The 21,394-nt window shown below is 38.8% G+C and overlaps 1 protein-coding gene and 1 pseudogene across 1 annotated transcript in view; one reads left to right on the forward strand and one right to left on the reverse strand.

The window, feature by feature from the left end:
• The first annotated feature begins 217 nt into the window (after positions 1-217).
• PRKAA2 (protein kinase AMP-activated catalytic subunit alpha 2) overlaps positions 218-21,394 on the forward strand; it is a 64,294-nt gene continuing 43,117 nt past the window's right edge. Inside the window, exon 1 of the mRNA XM_021683942.2 lies at positions 218-312. Within this exon, the coding sequence (XP_021539617.1) occupies positions 219-312 (94 nt within the window). The 5' untranslated portion in view covers position 218. The remainder of the gene's footprint in view (positions 313-21,394) is intronic.
• On the reverse strand, positions 13,881-14,187 carry LOC110575073 (annotated as a pseudogene).

Raw genomic sequence — 21,394 nt, forward strand, 5'->3', positions numbered from 1 at the left:
CGCCCCCACGCCGCCGCCGCCCGCGCGCCGCGCCCGCCTTGCGCCCCTCGGCGTTTCGGGCCTCCCCCGCCCGACCCCCCCCTCCCTCCGCGGGCCCGCTGCACTGTGGGTAGGCGGCGGCCGCACGGAGGAGCCCGCGGCGGCGGCGGCGGCGGCGGCGGTGGCGGCCGCGCTCGCACTAAGGAGCCGGCGGCGGAGCGAGGCTGCGCGCGCCGAAGATGGCTGAGAAGCAGAAGCACGACGGGCGGGTGAAGATCGGACACTACGTGTTGGGCGACACGCTGGGCGTCGGCACCTTCGGCAAAGTGAAGAGTTGAGTACGCGCCCGAGGCCGCTGCGCGGGGCTGTCCGCTCGCGGGAGGCCGGGCGGAGCGGCGGGAGCCCGGCGCCCAGGGCCACGGGCGGGCGCGGGCCTGGCGGCAGGTGGTGCGGGCCCGGAAGCCCCGCGAGGGTGGCGGGGGGCGGCGGCGGGGACGACGGGAGTCCCGGGGTCTGTCGGGCGCTCGCGGACCTCAGTGCCCGGGTCGGTGAAACCGAAGGTCGGACTGTTGGGCACGGTGCCTTCCAGCTGAGACGGTGTGGGCAGCACCGGGGAGTAATACCCGGTGCTGGTGATTGAGTTTCCAGCGCGCCAGGTGCCCTGCTGGGTGCTCTACGTGTGATCTCATTTAATCCTTACAGCGACTCGGTGCAGGTGTTGTCCTCACCTTGAAGGTGAGAAAACGCGGACTCCTAGAGGTTTGGGAACGTGCCCAAGGTCACACAGAAATTGGCAGAACCACGATGAAGTGTAAAATGTCTTCCAGTTCTGGCTAGGCCAGGGAGGTCCCTGCCATCCGACTCCTTCGTGCGCCAGGACTCGGGCGGGGTTGGTGGGGCGGACGCTTTGGGGCAGGTTCCGGGGGCCTGGAGGTGGGGGCGTGAACGCAGAAGGCCGCTGCATGGCTCAGGGCTTAATTAGAGCTGGAAGTCCGAGGGGTGCTTGACCATTGGAAAGAAACCTAGGAAGGCTTCTGGGATGGGGGGAGGTTCCTTGGTGTTGGACCTTGGAGCGTGCGGGGCTGAGGATGCCAGACCTGCTAAGACGTATTCTGCTGAGGTCTCTTTTCTTGGTGATGGGATCCCATTTTGGGTGTAGAAAAACAGGCTGTTTTTTTGAAATAGTTTTTAACTTGTTACTACTTAAGTATTGAACTTTCCTCCTTTTGCTGTTAATAACAGTCACATGGGATTTAATTTGTCCTCTCTCCTGAATTTATTAATGTTTTACGTTTGATTGTTATAAAATCAGAATTGTAAGTCAAACGTTAGCTTTTCTCTTTTTGCTGTAAAAATGTTGGGTAGGCAGTCTGGAGATTTTATCTCAGGCCTCTATTTCCTTGTAAAATATGTATTTTAACCTCAAGTCATGGGTGTTAAATAGGTAGAAGGAACTCGTTCATTCCCGTGGCAAAGATTAGCTCCTATTTACTTCCACATATCTGAAGCTCTTCTATTCGGAAAGCCCTTACTGAGCACCTACACTGTGCTAGACACTGTTCTAGGCAATGGGGATACAATAAGGAACATAAACCAGATTAAAATCTCTCCAGTGGAGCGTATATTCTAGTAGGGGAACACAAAAAATAATCAGAATAGATATGTAAAATACGTAGTATGTTTAGTGCTACTGAGAAGAATGAATCAGGGAAGGGAGAATGAGTTTTGTGAGGTTAACAATTTTCGATAAGGTGATGAGCACCTTATTGGTCTCACAGGCCTTATTGGTCTCCTTAAGGTCTCACAGGCAAGGTGGTATTTGTGTAAAGACCTGAAAAGTTTATAAAAATCTTTGAAGTCCTATGTGGGCCATAAAGTCCTGGGATATTTATGAAAGACTTTAAAGTAGAGTGGATAGCTAAGAGAATATATTTAGAATGAATATAGGAAGATCCGGGCATTAGGTTAATGCCTGAAAGGTTACCTGTCATTAAATATCATTACGTGAGGACTGCTGTGTTACGGTATTATACAGTTACTCAAGCAAACCGTGTCTTTGCCATCTGGGTATGTACACTCTCAAAATTATATAACTTACCCTACATCCTTTCAAACTGTGTTAAAATGTTTGTCTTTTTGAATTCTTCTGTACTCTGAATGTAGACTAAAACACCCAGCAGATCAATTGGCTCATTGTCAAAGGACAACCTAAATCTCTTTTGTATATATTCTTGTGCTGCCTCCAGGCACTGGCTTCTTAAATATAAACCAATGGAAGGTACATTGGTTTATGAGAAATCCTTTTACTGGAGGACCCAGTCTAATGGGCAACCAATCAGAGGGGTGTTTTTAACACTATGTTAGAGCCTCTCTAATGTTATGCTGTGATTTCCTATCCAGGATTAGAATTAGTACCATTGTTCAATAAAAATGATGGAAGTTGGTACAGTTCAGTTATTTAATTCTTCAGGGGACAAGAAATAAAAGCGCATGTATTTTTCAAAGTAAAAATACACCTTTATTGAGGTATATTTTACATATCATTCACCCATTCCAAGTGTACAATTCAGTGATTTTTTTTTTTTTTGTAACTTTACTGAATGATGCAACTGTCATTATAGGTGCAACCAACATCAATTTAAAAAAAATTTATCGCCACAGTAAGATCCTTCATGCTCATTTACAGTTCATCTTTGTTCTCACCACCAACTTCAGGAAACCCTTAATCTGTTTTCTGTGTGTAAAAACTTGTTTTCTCTGGATACTTCTGATAAATGGGATCATTCAATATGGAGTCTTTCATATTTCCTTTAACACTGTTTTTAGGTTTATAGATGAGATAGCATGTATCAATAGTTTATTCCTTTTTATTGCTGAATAATATTCCATTGCGTGGATATGCCACCTTCGTCTATACATTCACCAGTTGTTTTCGGTTTGGGGCTGTTAAAAATAATGCTACCACAAGTATTTGCATGCAAGACTTTGGGCACGTTTTCATGTATCTTGGTTAGGCACCGAGGAGAAGAATTGCTGGGTCCTATCATAGTTTCATGTTTAGCTTTTCGAGAAACTGCAAACTATTTTCAAAAGTGGTTGTACCATTTTGCAGTCCTACCAACAGTGGATGAGGGTTCTCCCTTTCTCTGCATCCTCACCAGCATTTGTTGTAGTCTGTTTTAAAGGCATTCTAATGGGTGTGAAATGATGTCCCATTGTGGCTTTAATTTGCATTTCTTTAATGAGTAATGATATTGAACATCTTTAGGTAGTTATTAGTCATTCATATATCTTATTGGGTGAGATGTCTGTTCATATCTTTTGCTTATTTCATGAGCTGAATTATAAGAATTCTTTGTAAATTCTGGATTCGAGTCCCTTATTAGATGAAGTTTGTAAATATTTTCTCCCAGTCTGACTTTTCATTTTCTTAATGGTGTCTTTTGAAGTCTAAAAGTTATGAATTTTCATGAGGTCGAATTTATTGACTTTTTTTTTCTTTTTATGGACCTTGCTTTTGGTGTTATAGCCCAGAAATCTTTGCTTTAGGTTTCAAGGATTTTCTCTCATGTTGTCTTCTAAAGATCTTCTAAATTTTATTGTTTTAGCCCTTACATTTAAGTATATGACCCATTTTGAGTTAATTTTTGAGTATGGTATAAGATGAGGTTTTAAGATCAGCTTTTTGAATGAATATCCAATTGTCCCAGCACAGTTGAAATGTATATGTTGAAAACGCATGCACTTTTAACTGTTATATAATTTAGACTTTGTGAAGTTAATTTTTACTAAAAACAACTTAATAATAGATGATTTAGTTATATATATATATATATGTATCTTAAGATTTTATTTATTTGTCAGAGAGAGAGAGACACAAGCAGGGGGGAGCGGCAACAGAGGGAGAAGCAGGCTCCCTGCTAAGGAGCCTAATGTGTGGGACTCTATCCCTGGGATCATGACCTGAGCCTAAGGCAGACACTTAACCAACTGAGCCACCCAGGCATCCCATAGATGATTTAGTTTTATATGGCTATAAAAACATGGAGACGGAGGAATGAATAGCATTTTTGCCTCTTCTCTTAACTGTTAGGCTAGTTGTAGATTTTGAAAAATTTAACTGCCCTTGTTGATGTACCAATTTATAGACTGAAGTTAGGTACAATAAGTGAAAATTCAGAGTGGCATAATTTTCATTTGATTGCATTCATTTCAAGTTATTTTTATTTTTATTATTTTTAAAGATTTTATTTGACAGAGAGAGAGAACAAACTGGGGATAGTAGCAGAGGGAGCGGGGGAAGCAGGCTCCCCACTGAGCAAAGAGCTCAGATGCCAGGGCTTCATCCCAGGACCCCAGGATCATGACCTGAGCCAGAGGCAGATGCTTGACTGACTGAGCCACCCAGGTACCCCTCATTATTTTTAAAAATGTAGAAATCCTCTATTTGCTGTTAAATAATGAAAGGCTTATTTTAAATGTTCTAAACTGATTTTCTTCATTCTGTTGTTTTGTTAGATTACTGCGGAGTGCTATCAAAACAAATTATGGGGGCTAACAGAATTTAAAAGTAATGTTTTTTCTCTACTTAAATTTTTTATCCACATTGATTTAGTTCATACTCTTTTCAGGGTGGGGTAGAACTGCTGTTTAAGAGCTCTTGTAATTAGACTTGTTCAATTCTTACCTAAATAGTAAAGGTGATAGAAATGCTAGAAGAATAGATTTGTTGCTTGTGTTATACAAAGACTGGTTCAAGAAAAATATACATAATATAATGCTAATTACTTATTTAAAAAGAAGCCTGCTTTTTCAAGGTGAGTACTGATAGATTTGCCTTATGAAATATTTATTCTTCATCAGAATTGTACACCAAGGGATACTTTATAATCACACTAGCCTCTTTCTAGCCAGCAAAGTCTCACCAAGGAATTACCTTCTCTGTTTTTCAAATAGTTATTTGAATGACCCACAGAATTGGCTTTCAAGAAATTAAATATATATTTTACTAATTCCTCACTTATTTTTGAGATAACAGGAAAGATAAACAGATGGACTTTTTATTACATTTTATGTTTTAAACAAGGAGTGTTACCTTCTTTGAAATGTAAATACCAAGTTCCAAATGATAAATTGGATTTTGGACAACTACCTGGTCAGTTGGTGGACCTGAATGTTGTACTGTGGCATATTGGGCCCTTGCTATGATTGTTTTTTTTTTTTTTTCTTAAAGATTTTATTTATTTATTAGAGAGAGAGAGAGAGAGAGATCACAAGTAGGCAGACAGGCAGGCAGAGGGAGAGGGAGAAGCAGGCTCCCCGCTGAGCACAGAGCCCGATGTGGGGCTCGATCCCAGGACCCTGGGATCATGACCTGAGCCGAAGGCAGATGCTTAACCATCTGAGCCACCCAGGCATCCCGCTATGATTGTTTTTTGACTTCCATGTAGTGTCATGGTCCTGAATAAGACATTTAATCTCTCTGGGCCTTGTTGTTTTTTTTTTTTTTTCTCCTAAAGGAGAGCACTAGAACATGTAATGTATCAGGTCCTTTACAACTTTATCATTTAACTGATTTTTAAAAAGATTTAATTCCCCCAAATGGATATTTTTTAATTGTTCCTTCTAGATTAATGAAAATTTGAGTAACTGAAGATCAGAGCTGAAATGTCAATGTAATGCAGAACAAAAGAAAAGGGAAACACATTTGTAACACTTTAATGACAAAAGCTACAACTTGACTCAGTTTTTGTATTTTAAATACTATGTATTGCACTTGATTTTATGTATTCCCCAGAGTAACCCTGAGTTTGGTATTATCTCCATTTTACAAATGAAGAAATTGAGAATCTATACCTTAAGTGACTCGCCCAAGGTCACAGTACTAAGTGGCAGAATTGGCAATCATAACCAGGATTTTCTGACTCCAGAATCTGTGCTGTATGCAATGTAAAGTCAAAATGCATAGGGCGGTATCTTGAGTTTCAAATGTATAAGAAGGTAATCTTACATGTCTGTAGATATTTAGCAATAATTGAGAAAAAGATTTAAATGTCTTTTTTTAGTTCACATTGAGATAGAATAAGTCCCCCCCCCCCAGGAAAATCCATCATATACACGTGTGATTAAAATTTATATTTTCATGTTCCTAACTTTTATGCCTCAATTTATTTTCTTATATGGATGAATGTGCTGAATTCTAACAATTTTAACCCAAATTTCTTAGAAATACCAGGTAATTCTTTTTTTTTTCTTACTATGAAAGTAACCCTGACTAAAGATTACCAGTAACCTTTAGTAACCAGAGTAAAGAGATTTTACAAAAACGATTTGATGTCCAAGAAGGAACATATGGTGTAGGAAGGCATTAGCCCTGGATTTTAATTCCATTCCACTACGAGTTATATGGCTTTGGGAAAACTATTAAGCTTCTCTGAGCTTCTGTTTCCTCCTTTGTAAAATGGCAATAACAACACTTGGTCTACCTACCTTCTAGAATTTTTATGAGGATTAAATTAGTCGAAGTACATAAAATGGCTTTAAGAATGATAAATTGCCATACAGATAAGTGGCAGTATTGTGGAGATAACTAGGTGCATGGCTGTTGTGAGTCAGTTCTGTACCATGTGTGAAGTGTTAACTGTTTGCTGTGTTTAGAAATGCCTTCAGTTCTGATAGACATTGAGACAGAGCTGTAATAATCTGCCACTGTGCTTTGGATGTGTGCATTGAAGAAAGCTCTAAATGACTAACTTATTTTTGTTATGTGAAACTTAATTATTAGCTTTTTATTAAAATCCAGTAGTCCTTTTTGGATAAGTCATGTAATCCCCCCCCCCAAATGTGAAAAATGAATAAAATAAGAATGAAAGGGAAGTAACAGTGAATGTTCATTTAAGTTACTAGCTGAATTGATTTTACTTTTAAAATTATGCAAATTCTAAACGAGTGTTAAACAGTAGTTCCAAATAATAAAGTTATATTTCTTCTCACATACTAGAAGGTTAGTGTTGAATCAAAATCAATTCAATGATTCTCTCAAAAATTAGGTAAATATTCACTTATCTTGTCATCCATGTTACTTTTCCTTATTCTGCAGTATTTGTAATGGTGACCACTGCCCCAGTTAGTCTTCCGAGATTCCTGTGGTTTCCTTGATGATAGGGAAAGTATTTTGTAGAGAAAGTATTTAATTTTTTAAAGTCAAGCTGATAATTTAATCTGACTTACAGAAAATCTGATCACAAATCAAAAGTCTCTTAATACAGCCTTTTTTTTTTTTTTTTTGCTGACTTAAATATCCTTTATGTGATTTCACATAGGTAATTTGGTCCTTAATTTCTGAATGGATTTTGTTCATTTTGTGTAATCAATTCACTGACTCTGAAAAGATACTTTCCCATAAGAAGCAATGTTCTAAATGGGGGATAGGTTCAGGGTAAGTCCACAGGGACATCATGGTATATAGTACAAAGAAAACTGGATTTGGAAGACCTGGTGTGGAACTTTTGCTATGCTGTAAGCCAGCTGTGTGGCCTTAAATCAAAGACTCGATCTATAAAAAAGGAAATAATAACACATGTTCTCTTACACTGTTGTGAGAAAAACATGAAAAAAATATAGTTAGTACTCATAAGTACTTAACTCTTATGTAGTCTTATGTAATTAGGTCCTGTTATGTACTTTAACTCAATTGCTGAATTCTGAGAATAACCTGTGATCTAGTTCTGAGACCAAAATTTATTTAATGAGGGGGGGAGGCAGGGTTTACTATCTTCTTCTTCTTCTTTTTTAAGATTTTATTTATTTATTTGACAGAGAGACACAGCGAGAGAGAGAACACAAGCTGGGGGAGTGGAAGAGGGAGAAGCAGGCTTCCCACTGAGCAGGGAGCCTCATGTGGGACTCAATCTCAGGACCCTGGGATCATGACCTGAGCCGAAGGCAGACGCTTAAGGACTGAGCCACCCAGGCGCCCCAAGAGTTTACTATCTTCTGTTTTTTGTTTTTCTCAGGTCTCCTTTTATATTTCATTCTGATATGTTCAGAAAACTCAGTCTCTAGATACTGCTTACTGTCACCATCTCCTATACGCTACTCCCAATGCCTGTGTGTGAACATGTAATTTATATTCCAGATCCTGTGGCAGGGATCACAGAGCTCTTGAAAGAAAGAGGCAAAAGTTAGGAGAAGGAAGAGAATATGAACAGCAGCTGGCAGTTTTTATTTATGGGATTTTTGAAGTTTGACCATATACCTCAATTACCTTAGTTCTTTGGACTTTGATCTGTTTCCCATGCTGACACAGCACTGCTCTATCTAGGGTTTTTTTTTGTTTTGTAAGAACATGCGAAAATACTCACTTATCTTGTCATCCATGTTAGTTTTCCTTAAAGCATTTGGTAGTATTTGTAATGGTGACACTGCCCCATTTAGTCTTCGGAGATTCCTGTAGTTTCCTTGATGACAGGGAAAATATTTTGTAGAGAAAGTAGTTAATTTTTTTAAGTCAAGCTGATAATTTAATTTGACCTCGCAGAAGATCTAATCTCAAATCCTCTAAGACATAATGAGTAAGTGGGTGGCACAAGACTCCTAAAATACTGAATATGTTATAAATAGAGCAAATCTACCTGGTATGTATTAGACACAAATATAAGAGCACCTTGAGTCAGGTTGATTTTTATGGATTTTTATTTATCAGATGACTGAAATGTATATATAAAGCAATGTGTTTATTTTGAAATGTAGTGAACCATTTTATTTTTAGTATGGTGTATTAAGGAAAGAATTTCAGGCAGCTCTTATCTCTGCTAATAATAGAAACTTTTTCACCCCTTTAAGGGAACAGTATTCTTCCTTAAGTGCTCTCTTACGTTTAACCATGTTTGCCTTGCCTCTGATAAATTTTACCGTATTTCTTTAGACGGTGCCTTTGTTTTTAAAGTGGTAATAATCCTTTTAATTTTGCCCTTAGATTTTTTTTAAACAACCTTTTATATGGTTAAAGAGATTATCCTGTCTTGTAATAAACGTGTCATTCTGAATGCCAGTGTGTTGACTTATATAGATGCTTTTTCCAGAATTTTTTCTTCATATTATTCATGTAATTTTATGTAGTATTAAAAACATGAGTCATGTGTTCTCATTTAACATCACTCAACTCCTAAAGTATAAATTAGTTACAAGGTAGTTATAAAGCTGTCATAATTGAAAATCATGATTTAAAAATTTTAAATATACCATAAATTGTTTCCAAATTCTTACATTGCTTGATAAATACCATAAATATTAATTTCATTTTCTTTTTAAATGTGTTTGAGTATGACTTGGCACTATAAAGTATTCCATAATTCACTTCTCCCAGACTTAGTTAATGAAATAATAAAAACCAATATATATTTAACATTTACTGTGTTTAGTCATGTTGGATTTAAAGCAAAATATTTTTACTTGTGGCAATGATACTACTACAGATGATTTACTAATTTAAAACAAAGTGGGAAGTAATCATCAAGAATTTACTTAAATGAGTCTTGTCCCACATTTGAATTCGAAGCCAAGTATATGATAAATCTACCTTTTAGTCAGATTTACACCAGGCTGTACTTAGTGCTCTTCTAATTCACAGTTAGATAATGTAACAGGTATACTATATGCTGTAAACTTGATTTCAGCAAGAATATGACTTTATGTCTTACAATAGCTTTGTGGATAAGATGAAGAGATGTGCTCTATATGGCTTATTGCTGCTGAATAACTATTCCCAAGGAAATTAGGTGTCATCCTAAAGGGAAATCTTGGACATTGACTCTAATAATAAGGATAGTAATATTTCTTATTTGGGCTGGTACAAAGCTAGATGAGGTGATTAAGAGACAAATTACAGAAGCAGAATTTAAATTTATATCAACTCTTGGATTGCTAGGCAAAACCCAAGAAGGTGAAATTTAATAGGGACAAGTGTCAAATCTAGCACTTAAGTTAAAAACAGAAAACAGGAGCATAAAAGTAGAACAGTTAATAGTAGTTCCTGAGATGCTGGAGTTTTAACTGACCACAAGCTTAGGAAGTATATGTTTTGAGTGCTTTAAATGTAAAAATTGTTGTTCGAATGGAAACAGATGTGTATTAATTGGTAGTTTTATAGGTAGCATAGTTCCTGCTGTACTTTGGATTAAGCTAAAGTTTGAATATTGAGTTCATTTCTTGTTGCTACAATTTGAAAAACTTAGCCAATTACATTTCATTCAGAGAATGACCAATAAGGGGAGCCCCAAAAGAATGCCATATGAGATAGGGTAAGGGAAACATTTTTTATACTATTAATTAGAACATGTATTTTAAGTGTGATAGCTGTTTTTAAATTGCTAAAGTACCATCATCTAGAAAAAGGAGGCACCATATTCAGTGATGTTTTGAAGGATACAATGTGACCATTGGGTGAATATTTTAGGGAGGCAAATTATAATCCAGAAAAATGAGGATCTTTTTATCAAGGAGCTTGTTTAAGAATGGTACAGCTGGGGAGCCTGGGTGGGTCAGTCGTTAAGCGTCTGCCTTCAGCTCAGGTCATGATCCCAGGGTCCTGGGATCGAGCCCTGCATTGGGCTTCCTGCTCCGCGGGAAGCCTGCTTCTCCCTCTCCCACTCCCCCTGCTTGTGTTCCCTCTCTTGCTGTCTCTCTGTCAAATAAATAAATAAAATCTTAAAAAAAAAAAAATCGTACAACTGGAGTGCCTGGGTGGCTCAGTTGGTTTAGTGTCTGCCTTCGGCTCAGGTCATGATCCCCGGGTCCTGGGATTGGGTCCCACATTGACCTTCCTGCTCAGTGAACAGTCTGCTTCTCCCTCTCGCTCTCCCTCTGTGCTCTCCCTCTCCCTCTGTCTTTCAAATAAATAAATCTTAAAAAAAAAAAGGATGGCACAACTTGTACTCCAAATCAGTTAGATTTCTGTCATTGACATATTTACTTAGATTCTAGATGGTTATCAAAATTCTTATTACAAAATTTCAATTTCTTAAAAAAGATTTATTTATTTGAGAAAGAGTGCATGCGTACAAGCACGACTGGGGTGGAGGGCAGAGGGAGAAGGATAAGCAGACTCTCTGCTGAGCAGGGAGCCTGATGTGGGGCTTGATCCCAGGGCCTGGAGATCATGACCTGAGCCGAAGGCAGATGCTTAACCAACTGAGATACCCTGGTGCCCCACAAAATTCCAATTTTGAATGGAAAGTTGGCATAAATAATTTATAAAGTGTTTTTTGACTTTAATATTCTATAATTGCCAAAATAGTTTTTCTAATGTGATTAATTTCCACACCTGCTATGACTTCAAACTTGTATTAAATCAACCTTGTAGTCAAGAACAATTAAAAAAAAAAACAATTAAAAAACCTGTACAAAATGTAAAAATCTGTTTGAAATCAGCCAGGACTTCGGTGGTCAGTATCTTCCAGTGAGAAGAAAAATGCATTGGAGTAAGTCTGTTATTTTGTTTGGCTTTTCTGTTTGAGCCATTTGCTAATTTGTCATTATGGTACAAGTAAGAAGCCAAACAACAATGGCTGAAAGGCAGAAAAGATAAGCAGAATTTGAGTCTTGGGGAGAAAGCTGTTGGAGTTCACAGCTTACTAAGGATGAGAGCTGCTGGTAAACAGTTGGGTGTCTGGTTGCAACCCTCTGAGGACTGAAATCCTTTTTAGAATCAGCTTATTGCACACTTATTAAGGTGATCTGCCTCCTATCTTTATTCTTTGGAGGAAAATCAAATCAGCTGGAGCTTCTACAGTTTTTTCATGTACAATGTTGAACATTCCAGGAGACAAGGCCAAGATAATAGAAACAGACTCATGGGTGATTCACATGTTAAAGTTACCAGACATGCACTTTAACTGTGATTAGTATGTTGAAGATGGAGAGTTTTAGCAGAGATCTGGAATCTCTAAAAAAAAAAAAAGGGAATTCTTTGACTGGAACATATAATAATTGAGTTAGGACTCCATGGATGCTTTAACAGCAGATTAGATTCTGTTGAAGAAAGAATTGGTGAACTAGAAGATAGGTCAGAAGAAATATCCTGACTGAAGCATAGGGAGACAAAATGATAGAACGTGTAAGAGACCTATAGAAAAACAGTGAAAAGTCTAACATGTATTATTGGAACCTGTAGGTAAAAAGATCCTTGTAGGCTTAGGACTTTTTTTTTTCCCTGTGGAAAGATGACCTCAGGTTTACCTTCTTTTGATATAGTTTCTCTTAACATATACCAAGATAAATGTGATTTCTCAGTTCTGTTACCATAATACCAGTATTTATTTTGAAAACGACCTGTGACTATTGAATTACATCTGGACTGAGAGGTCTCCGAAGGGACATGTAATTCTCCAAGGAACTATATTATTACTTCATTGTTCCACCAGCATAAAACTTGTACAGAAAAAGATATTCCAGCTTCCCTTTGTGATGTCTCTTCTAACTCAATGCACCCCCTGTGGGAGGCTTAAAAGCTGCATGAATGGGCAGTTATTTGATGTGGTTACTGTTTGAGACATACAAATGCTGGAATAGATTGTATCCATTCATGTGAGTGTCATCCCCCACAACCTACTCTGTGCGTGTGATGTGGGGTTAGGGAAGCAGGGATTAATTTTAAGAACTGACAAAGATGTGTTTAATTCAGCCTACTGATAAGCTGTGTTTCTAGTCCTAAATCTTTCTTAAAAAAACTAAGTAAAACTGGTGTTAGAGCACTACCTATTGTGTCCTGTGAACATGAATGTTATTTTGAACCCAAGACTACTGATGATTATATAGAGTGGACACTATGCAGTTCCAGAGGGAGGAGAGAGGGAATGGGGCAGAAGCAGTATTTTTGAAGACATAATAGCAGAAAGTTTTCCAGGACTGATAAGCATGTCAAGCCACAGAGTCAGAGCTCCATGAACCCCAAGCTGAATAAATACAGGAAAATAATTCCTAGGTTCATCATTTGAAAACTGCTCAAAACTGGTTCCCTTTGCTTGAGGCTTTCCTATCCTGGAGTGGACTGCATCTGTCTATGCAGAAATGAGAGAAGATGTTAAGAGAAAATCTTAAAAGTAGCCAGGAGATACCATCTTCAAAGGAACAATAAACCAATTTTCTCAACAAAGCAAGGAAACAGTAGAATGATATCTTCAGAGAGGTGAAAGAAATGAACCACCAGCCTATAATTTTGTACCCAACAAAAATATCCTTCAAAAATAAAGGCAAAATATATTTCAGATAAGCATAATTTGAGAGAATTTGTCACCCGCAGACCCACAGTAAAGGGAGCATCAAAGGGGATTCTTCCAGGCAGAAAGAAAACGATGCTTTCCCAGATGGAAGCAGGAGGAAATGAAGAGCATTACAAAAGGCAAATATGTGGGTAACTATATAGATACTGACTATACGAAATAGTCTTGTGAGATATAAAATATAGGAATAAAATACAACAACAGAAAAAATGGGAGAGGAAACATAGAGCTAGTGTTCTGAAGTCATTGATTATCTAGGAAATGGTAAAGATACTAATTTATACTAGATTTCTGGTAAGCCGGAGATATTGTTGTAATCTCTAGGGTAACCACTGAAATAAAAACCTAAAGGCCCTAGAGATAAAAAGTAGTTTGGTTCTCATTTTGTTTTGGAATGCTAAGTCATTTACTTTTTTTTTTTCCAGAAGGTTCTAATGTATTTTTATTTATTTAGAATTGTGTAGAGTTTGTCATCTTTCTATCATATAATATACAGTAATATTCAAATACCTGATACTAACATAACTTACTGATCAATTCTAATACTGAACACAGACTGTTCTATATTAACTACAAAAACAAAACCAGTGAGTTTATCTTAGAAAATTTAAATTCAGGTCATTATTTCACAATCTGGAAATCTGAGTAATCCAACTTTATGATGATTTTCTCATTCCTGAAGTTTGCTCTGTCGATGTGTGATTTGGGACTTCCTCTTGTCTCAAGCCATTCCTGCATATGATGCACTTTGGAGATGGGACCTTGCAGTTGTCCTTGCACTGTGCCCTGGTCAGTGTTCTGGACCCAGCCAACCAATCCCAGCTTTTTACCCTCAGCCTGAGTGTGCTTGTGGAAAAAGACCCCTTGGACCTTCCCAAAAATTTCATAATCCACTGATATCAGGGATATCACCTTCTGCCATGTTCATGCCCACACCCTCCTCGTCCTCCTCTCGGGCGCCTGTGACTACACCGGCGACCAGCACGCCCTCATTTACTTTGCTGTTTAAGTAAGCTCTACTGAAAAATACTTTAACATTTTTACAGTGTAAAGCCAGTATAAATGTAAGTTTTAAAAATGAAGCTGAATACAACATGTTATGTAATCACTTCTCAAACAGGTAAGCTGAAGAACAAGTCTTTGCCAAAAATTCACATCTTTAGGCTTTCCTGATCTATTTAAAATAGCACATTTTCCCACCTCCACCCTGTCACTCATACTGTATTTTCATTGTTCTCCATTATATTACCATTACATGTTTATTGTTTATATTCTCCACCTGAATGTAAGTTCCATTTACACCTGTTTTTTCAGCATTTGGAGGAATCCCTAGTACACTTAGGTACTCAGAAAATATTTGTCAAGTGAATGAATGAACAAATGGATGCTCAGACCAACAGGGTAAAAACAACTAGGAGAAAAAGATCTTCAAGGATATGGGTTTGTTCTCTCAATAAAAATAGAGTGCATGTTACATACTGTATTATGGGACGGTTTCAGTCCGTGTTTTATTTTCTTGACATTTGGCAGCTCTTGATGAATACCTTTAGTCTGTCTGATCCACAGCAAAGGCTACAGCCCTACTCCAGCCTGCATTTTGACTGAACACAGCAATTTTTCTTACTTGATTCTTCTCATCCTTTGTCCCTCCTCCCTTAGCCTATCGCTGTTAGGCTTCATCCCTTCAGGGCCCTAATTTCTCAACTCAAGTGCTGGAGATAAAAGGATTAACATGCAGTAAGCACTCATGTTATAATCAAGAGAGGCTGGTTGTTGGGAGGTAAAATAGTGTGAATTTTGAGCTTGGGCACTGCAGGCAGGTATAGCATCTTGCCACTCACTGTTGTCTAATTCCTAATTTCTTCATCTGTAAACTGGGTGTAATAATATTTGTAGAGTTCCAGGAATTAAATAAGACATATATAAAGCACTTAGTAGTACTTGTTTAATCAGTGGTAGATAAAAAGGAATAAAGTCTTTTTGCTTCCTGTTCAGAACTATCCTTTAGAGAACTTTAAAGGGCTTTCGGGGAAAGGAAATTTGGAGAAAAGCAATGAGTCTGTGTTTTGTTTCACCATGGGTGAAGAAGAAAGGAGCCTTGTGTTATTTTGGCAGAAGTCTGGAGATGGTAGAGGTCAGAACATCTGTGCCTCAGAAGTCTCTCCTGACTCCAGAGGGAAAGCTCTTGGTGCAGTTGAGTAGGGGTGGCTGTTGCCTGCCGGGGCCCTGCTTGCTGACACATGTGGTGCCTCTGGGACCTGTCATAGCCTAAGTATGGATACAGTGTCATCCAGACATTCTTCCTTAACTTTTTTATTAAGCTCTACTACACATACAAAGAGGTACATACATTCTAAGTGATTTTTTTTTTTTTTACCTAAATCCTCAATGGATATTCACAAACTAAACAAGCACATACAACCACTAAAGACACAAAATGACCAGCATCCCACGAACCCCCAATTTGGGCCCCATTTTAGTTACTATTTCCATCCTCCACCCCCACCAAGGGTAACTACTATCCGATTAGTTTCACCTATTTTTAAACTTTGTAGAAACAGGTTTTTTTTGTTTTTTAACATTTTATTTATTTGGCAGTACAAGCAGGGGGAGCAGCAGAGGGAGAGGGAGAAGCAGGCTCCTCACTGAGCAGAGAGCCCAATGTGGGGCTCGATCCTAGGACCTTGGGATCATGACCTAAGCCAAAGGCAGACGCTTAAAGGACTGAGCCACCCAGGTGCCCCTGTAGAAACAGTTCTATTTGTGCCTGGCTTCTTTCACTTGAGTTTATGTCTGTTGCAAGTTGCAGCATATAATTGTAATTTGTTAATTCTCATTGCTGTATATTATTACATTAAGACTATGCCATTATTTATCCATTCTTTTTTTTTTTTTTTTTAAGAAGGCGCCACACCTAGTGTGGAGCCACTGCGGAGCTTGAACTCACGACCCTGAGATCACAACCTGAGCTGAGATCAAGAGTCATATGCTTAACCCACTGAGCCACCAAGGCGCCCCTTTTTATCTATTCTGATATTGACGGGCCTGTGGGTAGTTCTTACATTTTGGTTATTATGAATAATGCTGCTTTACACATTCTTATATGTGTCTTTTTTTCTATTCATGATATATTACTGTATAGATAACATTCAAAATCATATAAATATTTTAGAAATACTGTTTTTTCCTACTTTTCAGATTTTTGTCATTATTAGGGCTACTTTTTTCTTTCTTTTAAAGATTTTATTTATTTGTTAGAGAGAGCACAAGCAGGGGGAGTGGCAGGGAGAGGGAGAAGCAGGCTCCCCGCTGAGCAAGGAGCCCGATTCAGGACTCGATTCCAGGACTCTGGGATCATGACCTGAGCCGAAGGCAGCCGCTTAACAGACTGAGCCACCCAGGTGTCCCACTACGGGTACTTTTTGAATCATCAACTATAGTTTTCTAGAGTACCCATTCATTTTTATTTAAGTTATTTTGAGTCTGTGAACAATACTATAACGGGTACCCACTAACATAACATTAGAGCTTTGGGTTTTTTCATTTGTCTTGTAGAGTTACACTTAGGAACTTCACAATGTTGTAAACACACAGTATACTGCTTTTTAAAAAATCTTTGATCTTGGGCGCCTGGGTGGCTCAGTTGGTTAAGCGACTGCCTTCGGCTCAGGTCATGATCCTGGAGTCCCTGGATCGAGTCCCGCATCGGGCTCCCTGCTCGGCAGGGAGTCTGCTTCTCCCTCTGACCCTCCTCCCTCTCATGCTCTCTGTATCTCATTCTCTCAGTCTCAAATAAATAAATAAAATCTTTAAAAAAAAAAAAAAAAAAAAAAAAAAAAATCTTTGATCTTATAAGGCTTATTTAAGATGATAGTCTACATTTTAAGTATGAAATCACTGTTCAGGAATAATTGTCATATTATCATATCCTTGAGAAATATCCTTTTTGTTGTTTACTAATTTGGTCAAGTGTTTTTTCTCAGCTAGTGATTGATACATGTTTAGGCAAATGTGTCTTTTGTACATAGTCATTTGTTCAAAATAATTTAGAAATAACCTTTCTAAATATGAAAGGTTTATGAGACCTTGAATTTGAGAAGAATCTCTTTTTTCTGGAGTATAACTTTTTGTTTAAAAAAATCAAGTTTTATTAGAAAGAATCAAGTTTATTTGGAATATATGGTATGTCTTTGAGAAAAGGATTTTGTTGTATTTTTTTTTTTTTTTTTTTTTTAGTCCAAGTGCTGTTTCCAGTCATTTTGCCAGCGGCAACAGAACTCTTTAAAAAACAGAACTCTTGAAAAATGAGAAAGGAGCAAACTCTGCCCCTTGAGAACAGCTTTGGAGATAGCAAGATACTTGAATCACAATTCTAACATTAATTTCTTAATATGAATTTGGTAAATTTCTTTTTTTTTTTTTAAAGAATTTATTTATTTGAGAGAGAGAGAATGAGAGACAGAGAGCACGAGAGGGAAGGGGATCAGAGGGAGAAGCAGACCCCCCGCTGAGCAGGGAGCCCGATGTGGGACTCGATCCCGGGACTCCAGGATCATGACCTGAGCTGAAGGCAGTCGCTTAACCAACTGAGCCACCCAGGCGCCCTGAATTTGGTAAATTTCTTAAGTTCTGTGATCCTCAGTTTTCCCCACAAAGGTCCTTATAGCATTTAAATAAGAAAATGTATATGAAGTGGGGCGCCTGGGTGGCTCAGTTAGTTAAGCGTCTGCCTTCGGCTCAGGTCATGATCTCCGGGTCCTGGGATTGAGCCCCACATTGGGCTCCCTGTTCAGTGGGGAGCCTGCTTCTCCCTCTCCCTCTGCCTCTCTCCTCATGTTCGCTCTCTCTCTCTCTGTGTCTCAAATGAATAAATAAAATCTTTAAAAAAAAAAAAAGAAAATATATATAAAGTACTTAATATACATGTAGGCACACACATACATACAAAGTGCCCAGTATGCTGTAAGCACTCATTATTATTATTATCATATGCCTTTGAGAAGTACCTTTCTTCCTGTTGATATCATAGCCACCTTTCTCCAAATTGCTCTACTTCCTGAGCCCCAAACTTGTCTGCTCCTTTCACCCTGCTTTTGGAGATCCACTCTGGTTCCTTTCCTCAGCACCCTGTACTTTTCCTTCCATTTCTTAGATCTTTGCTGCTGAAAGCCTAAGTCCATGGACCAGCAGAATAGAGAGCTTTTTATAAAGATCTCAAAGCACTTGAGAACTCTATACATTTCTGCTCGTTATATACTTAGGAGTGGATCACTGAGTCAGAGTATACATGTTCAGTTTTAGTAGTTACTGCGTGTTCTGCACCAATTTACACTTTTCCCAGGTGTTTGCAGTAATTTATATTCCCACCAGCAATAGAAAAGTTCCGGTTACTCTGTATTTTCACCAGGGCTTGGTATTACCTGTTTTTTAATTGTTGCTGGGTGGGCATGTTGTGATATTGTATTATATTGTGGTTTTAATTTACATTTCCTTGGTAACTAAAAATACTGAGCACCTTTTCATGTGTTTATTGACTAGCTACAACTCCTCTTTTCCAAGTTTCTTTTCCTGGAAGACATTTGATTTCTTTTGAAATGCCTAGACTTTAAGTAAATGCAGTCCTGGTGCTGATGGTTATTTCTTCTTCTACCAATACTTTTCCACATCTAGGAACTCCTGGAATGTAGTACCACAAGGGATTCCTTTGGACTTAAAATGTATAGATAATACTTTTTCTCTGACAGGTATTTGTTGTTTTTTCTCAGATATGAGAGATTAGCACACCCAGTTTGAATTCCCCTCTCAAATTCTAAAGCTGCAATATGAGTAGTGTATGAAACATAAATTATATGTTCAGACAACCAAATATTAATGTCAGTCATGCATTCCATCCATACAGAAAGTAGTTACTGAACATCAGTTATATGTCAGGCACTGTGCCAGATGCTGGGGATACAAAGATAAATGAGACACAAACCCCCCTATGAAGGAGCTGATTGGTTTAAAGAGGGAGATCAATAACAACAACCAAATAGGTAATTACAGCATTTGATGTTAAGTGCCATCATGAAGAGGAGCTGTGGTTGTACATTGGAGGGTCCTTTGATCCAGACAGTTGAATTGTTGGAATGATGGGGGGAATGGGGGTGGTGTTTAGGGAATCCTTACTGGAATGGTACTGAGGTAAACGCCAAAAGACAAATGAAACTTGGGTAAGTGAAACATTGGAGATTGGTGATCAAGGACACAAATGGTTCACATGTTTAACTGAATTCATTTACTGTACTCAATAAAATTCTACTGAAACTTACTGAATGCTTATCATGGGCTAGATATATTAGCCTTGGAGATGAGAGAAAGCACAGCCCTGACGGGGAATTCACAATGGTTCTGAATGACCAAAGTATACCATTTGAGGTGAGGGAATGGTGAAAGATGATACTGGAAAGGTACGCAGATGCCTAACTATGTACTACATAAATACTCTATGTGTATCTATGAAGCTAAATGAAGCCTCCACTATTAATCATTCAAAATACCTCCTCATTCCAGTTTTCCAACTAAGTGCACAGAACATACTAGGATAGGTTCTAGCTTCCTAGTATCAGTGGAACCTTCATATTGTGTGGTACCATAATTTGACCTGTCTCCCAGAACTTCTGTCCAACACCATTATGAAAAGTTCTTGAATCTTCCCTTTGCTTTTTATTTCAGTCGTTTTGCCTTACCTTCACCTGGAGGGTATACAGAAGATTAATCTTTCTTGCTACTGAATATTTCATAATGTATCCCCAAGTTTCCCCCTTGCTCCTTAAACCTAGGGCCAGTTTCAGGGTCTCATGGTAAGATTGTTAGAGCCATGAAAGGAATCTTATAGCTAGGGTGATAAAAAAATCCCACTCTAACTAGAAGACTATGTCCCTAGCATCTCAACTTGGAATTCTGAGTCCCACTGCACCCAACCCCAAGTCATTATTACATATAGTGTATAGATTCTATAATACTTATAATAGTATTATTTTAGACATGAGTGAAATCTGTTGGGTAATCATGGGACGCAGTGTGCTCTGTAATCAGTATATAATCGTTATGAACTAGGTTTTAGAATCAGACAGACTTGGATTTAAATACGGATTTTAAAAAAAGATTTTATTTATTTGAGACACACACACACACACAGAGCACAAGAGGTTGGGGGGGGACAGAGGGAGAGGGAGAAGCAGACTCCCAGCTGAGCAGAGAGCTCGACGCGGGGCTCGATCCCAGTACCCTGAGATCATGACCTGAGCCGAAGGCAGCTGCGTAATTGACTGAGCCACCCAGGTGCCCCTTAAATACTGATTTTGTTCATTACTAGTCATTTTAATGTCTGTAAGCCTCAGTTTCCTATAAAATTTCCTCATGGGGTTGTTATAAGGTTAAAATGAAGTATGTAAAAATATTTAGCATGTGTGCATATATATAGACATATAGCTGCTAGTTGTCCTCACATTAGTGGGAAAGAACCATTAACTATCCTCAAATAACCCCCACTAGATATCACACAGGAGCTTGCTATCTGAAGTTTGTGCTTGCTTCTGAGAAAGACCGGGATTGCAATTAAATCCTGTAGTCATGGGGCACCTGGATGGCTCAGCAGTTAAGCATCTGCCTTTGGCACAGTTCATGATCCCAGAGTCCTGGGATCAAGCCCCGCATCAGGGACCCTGCTCAGCAGAGAGCCTGCTTCTCCCTCTCGGTCTGCTGCTCCCCCTGCTTGTGCTCTCTGTCTGTCCCTCTCTCTCTGTCAAATAAATAATATCTTAAAAAAAAAATCCTATAGTCATGTTGAAGAATGATGCCCATCTCTTTTGTAGTCTCTCCTGTGCTTTCTTTTTTTTTTTTCTTAAAGATTTTATTTATTTATTTGACAGAGAGAGACACAGCAAGAGAGGGAACACAAGCAGGGGGAGTGGGAGAGGGAGAAGCAGGCTTCCCGTGGAGCAGGGAGCCCGATGCGGGGCTCGATCCCAGGACCCTGGGATCATGACCTGAGCCAAAGGCAGACGCTTAACCAGCTGAGCCACCCAGGCGCCCCTCTCCTGTGCTTTCACTTAGAGACCCTCCTGAGGGATTTAGTGTACATTTTTGTAGCC

The sequence above is a fragment of the Neomonachus schauinslandi genome, chromosome 4, assembly GCF_002201575.2.
Source record: "Neomonachus schauinslandi chromosome 4, ASM220157v2, whole genome shotgun sequence".
In the NCBI taxonomy this organism is placed as follows: domain Eukaryota; kingdom Metazoa; phylum Chordata; class Mammalia; order Carnivora; family Phocidae; genus Neomonachus; species Neomonachus schauinslandi.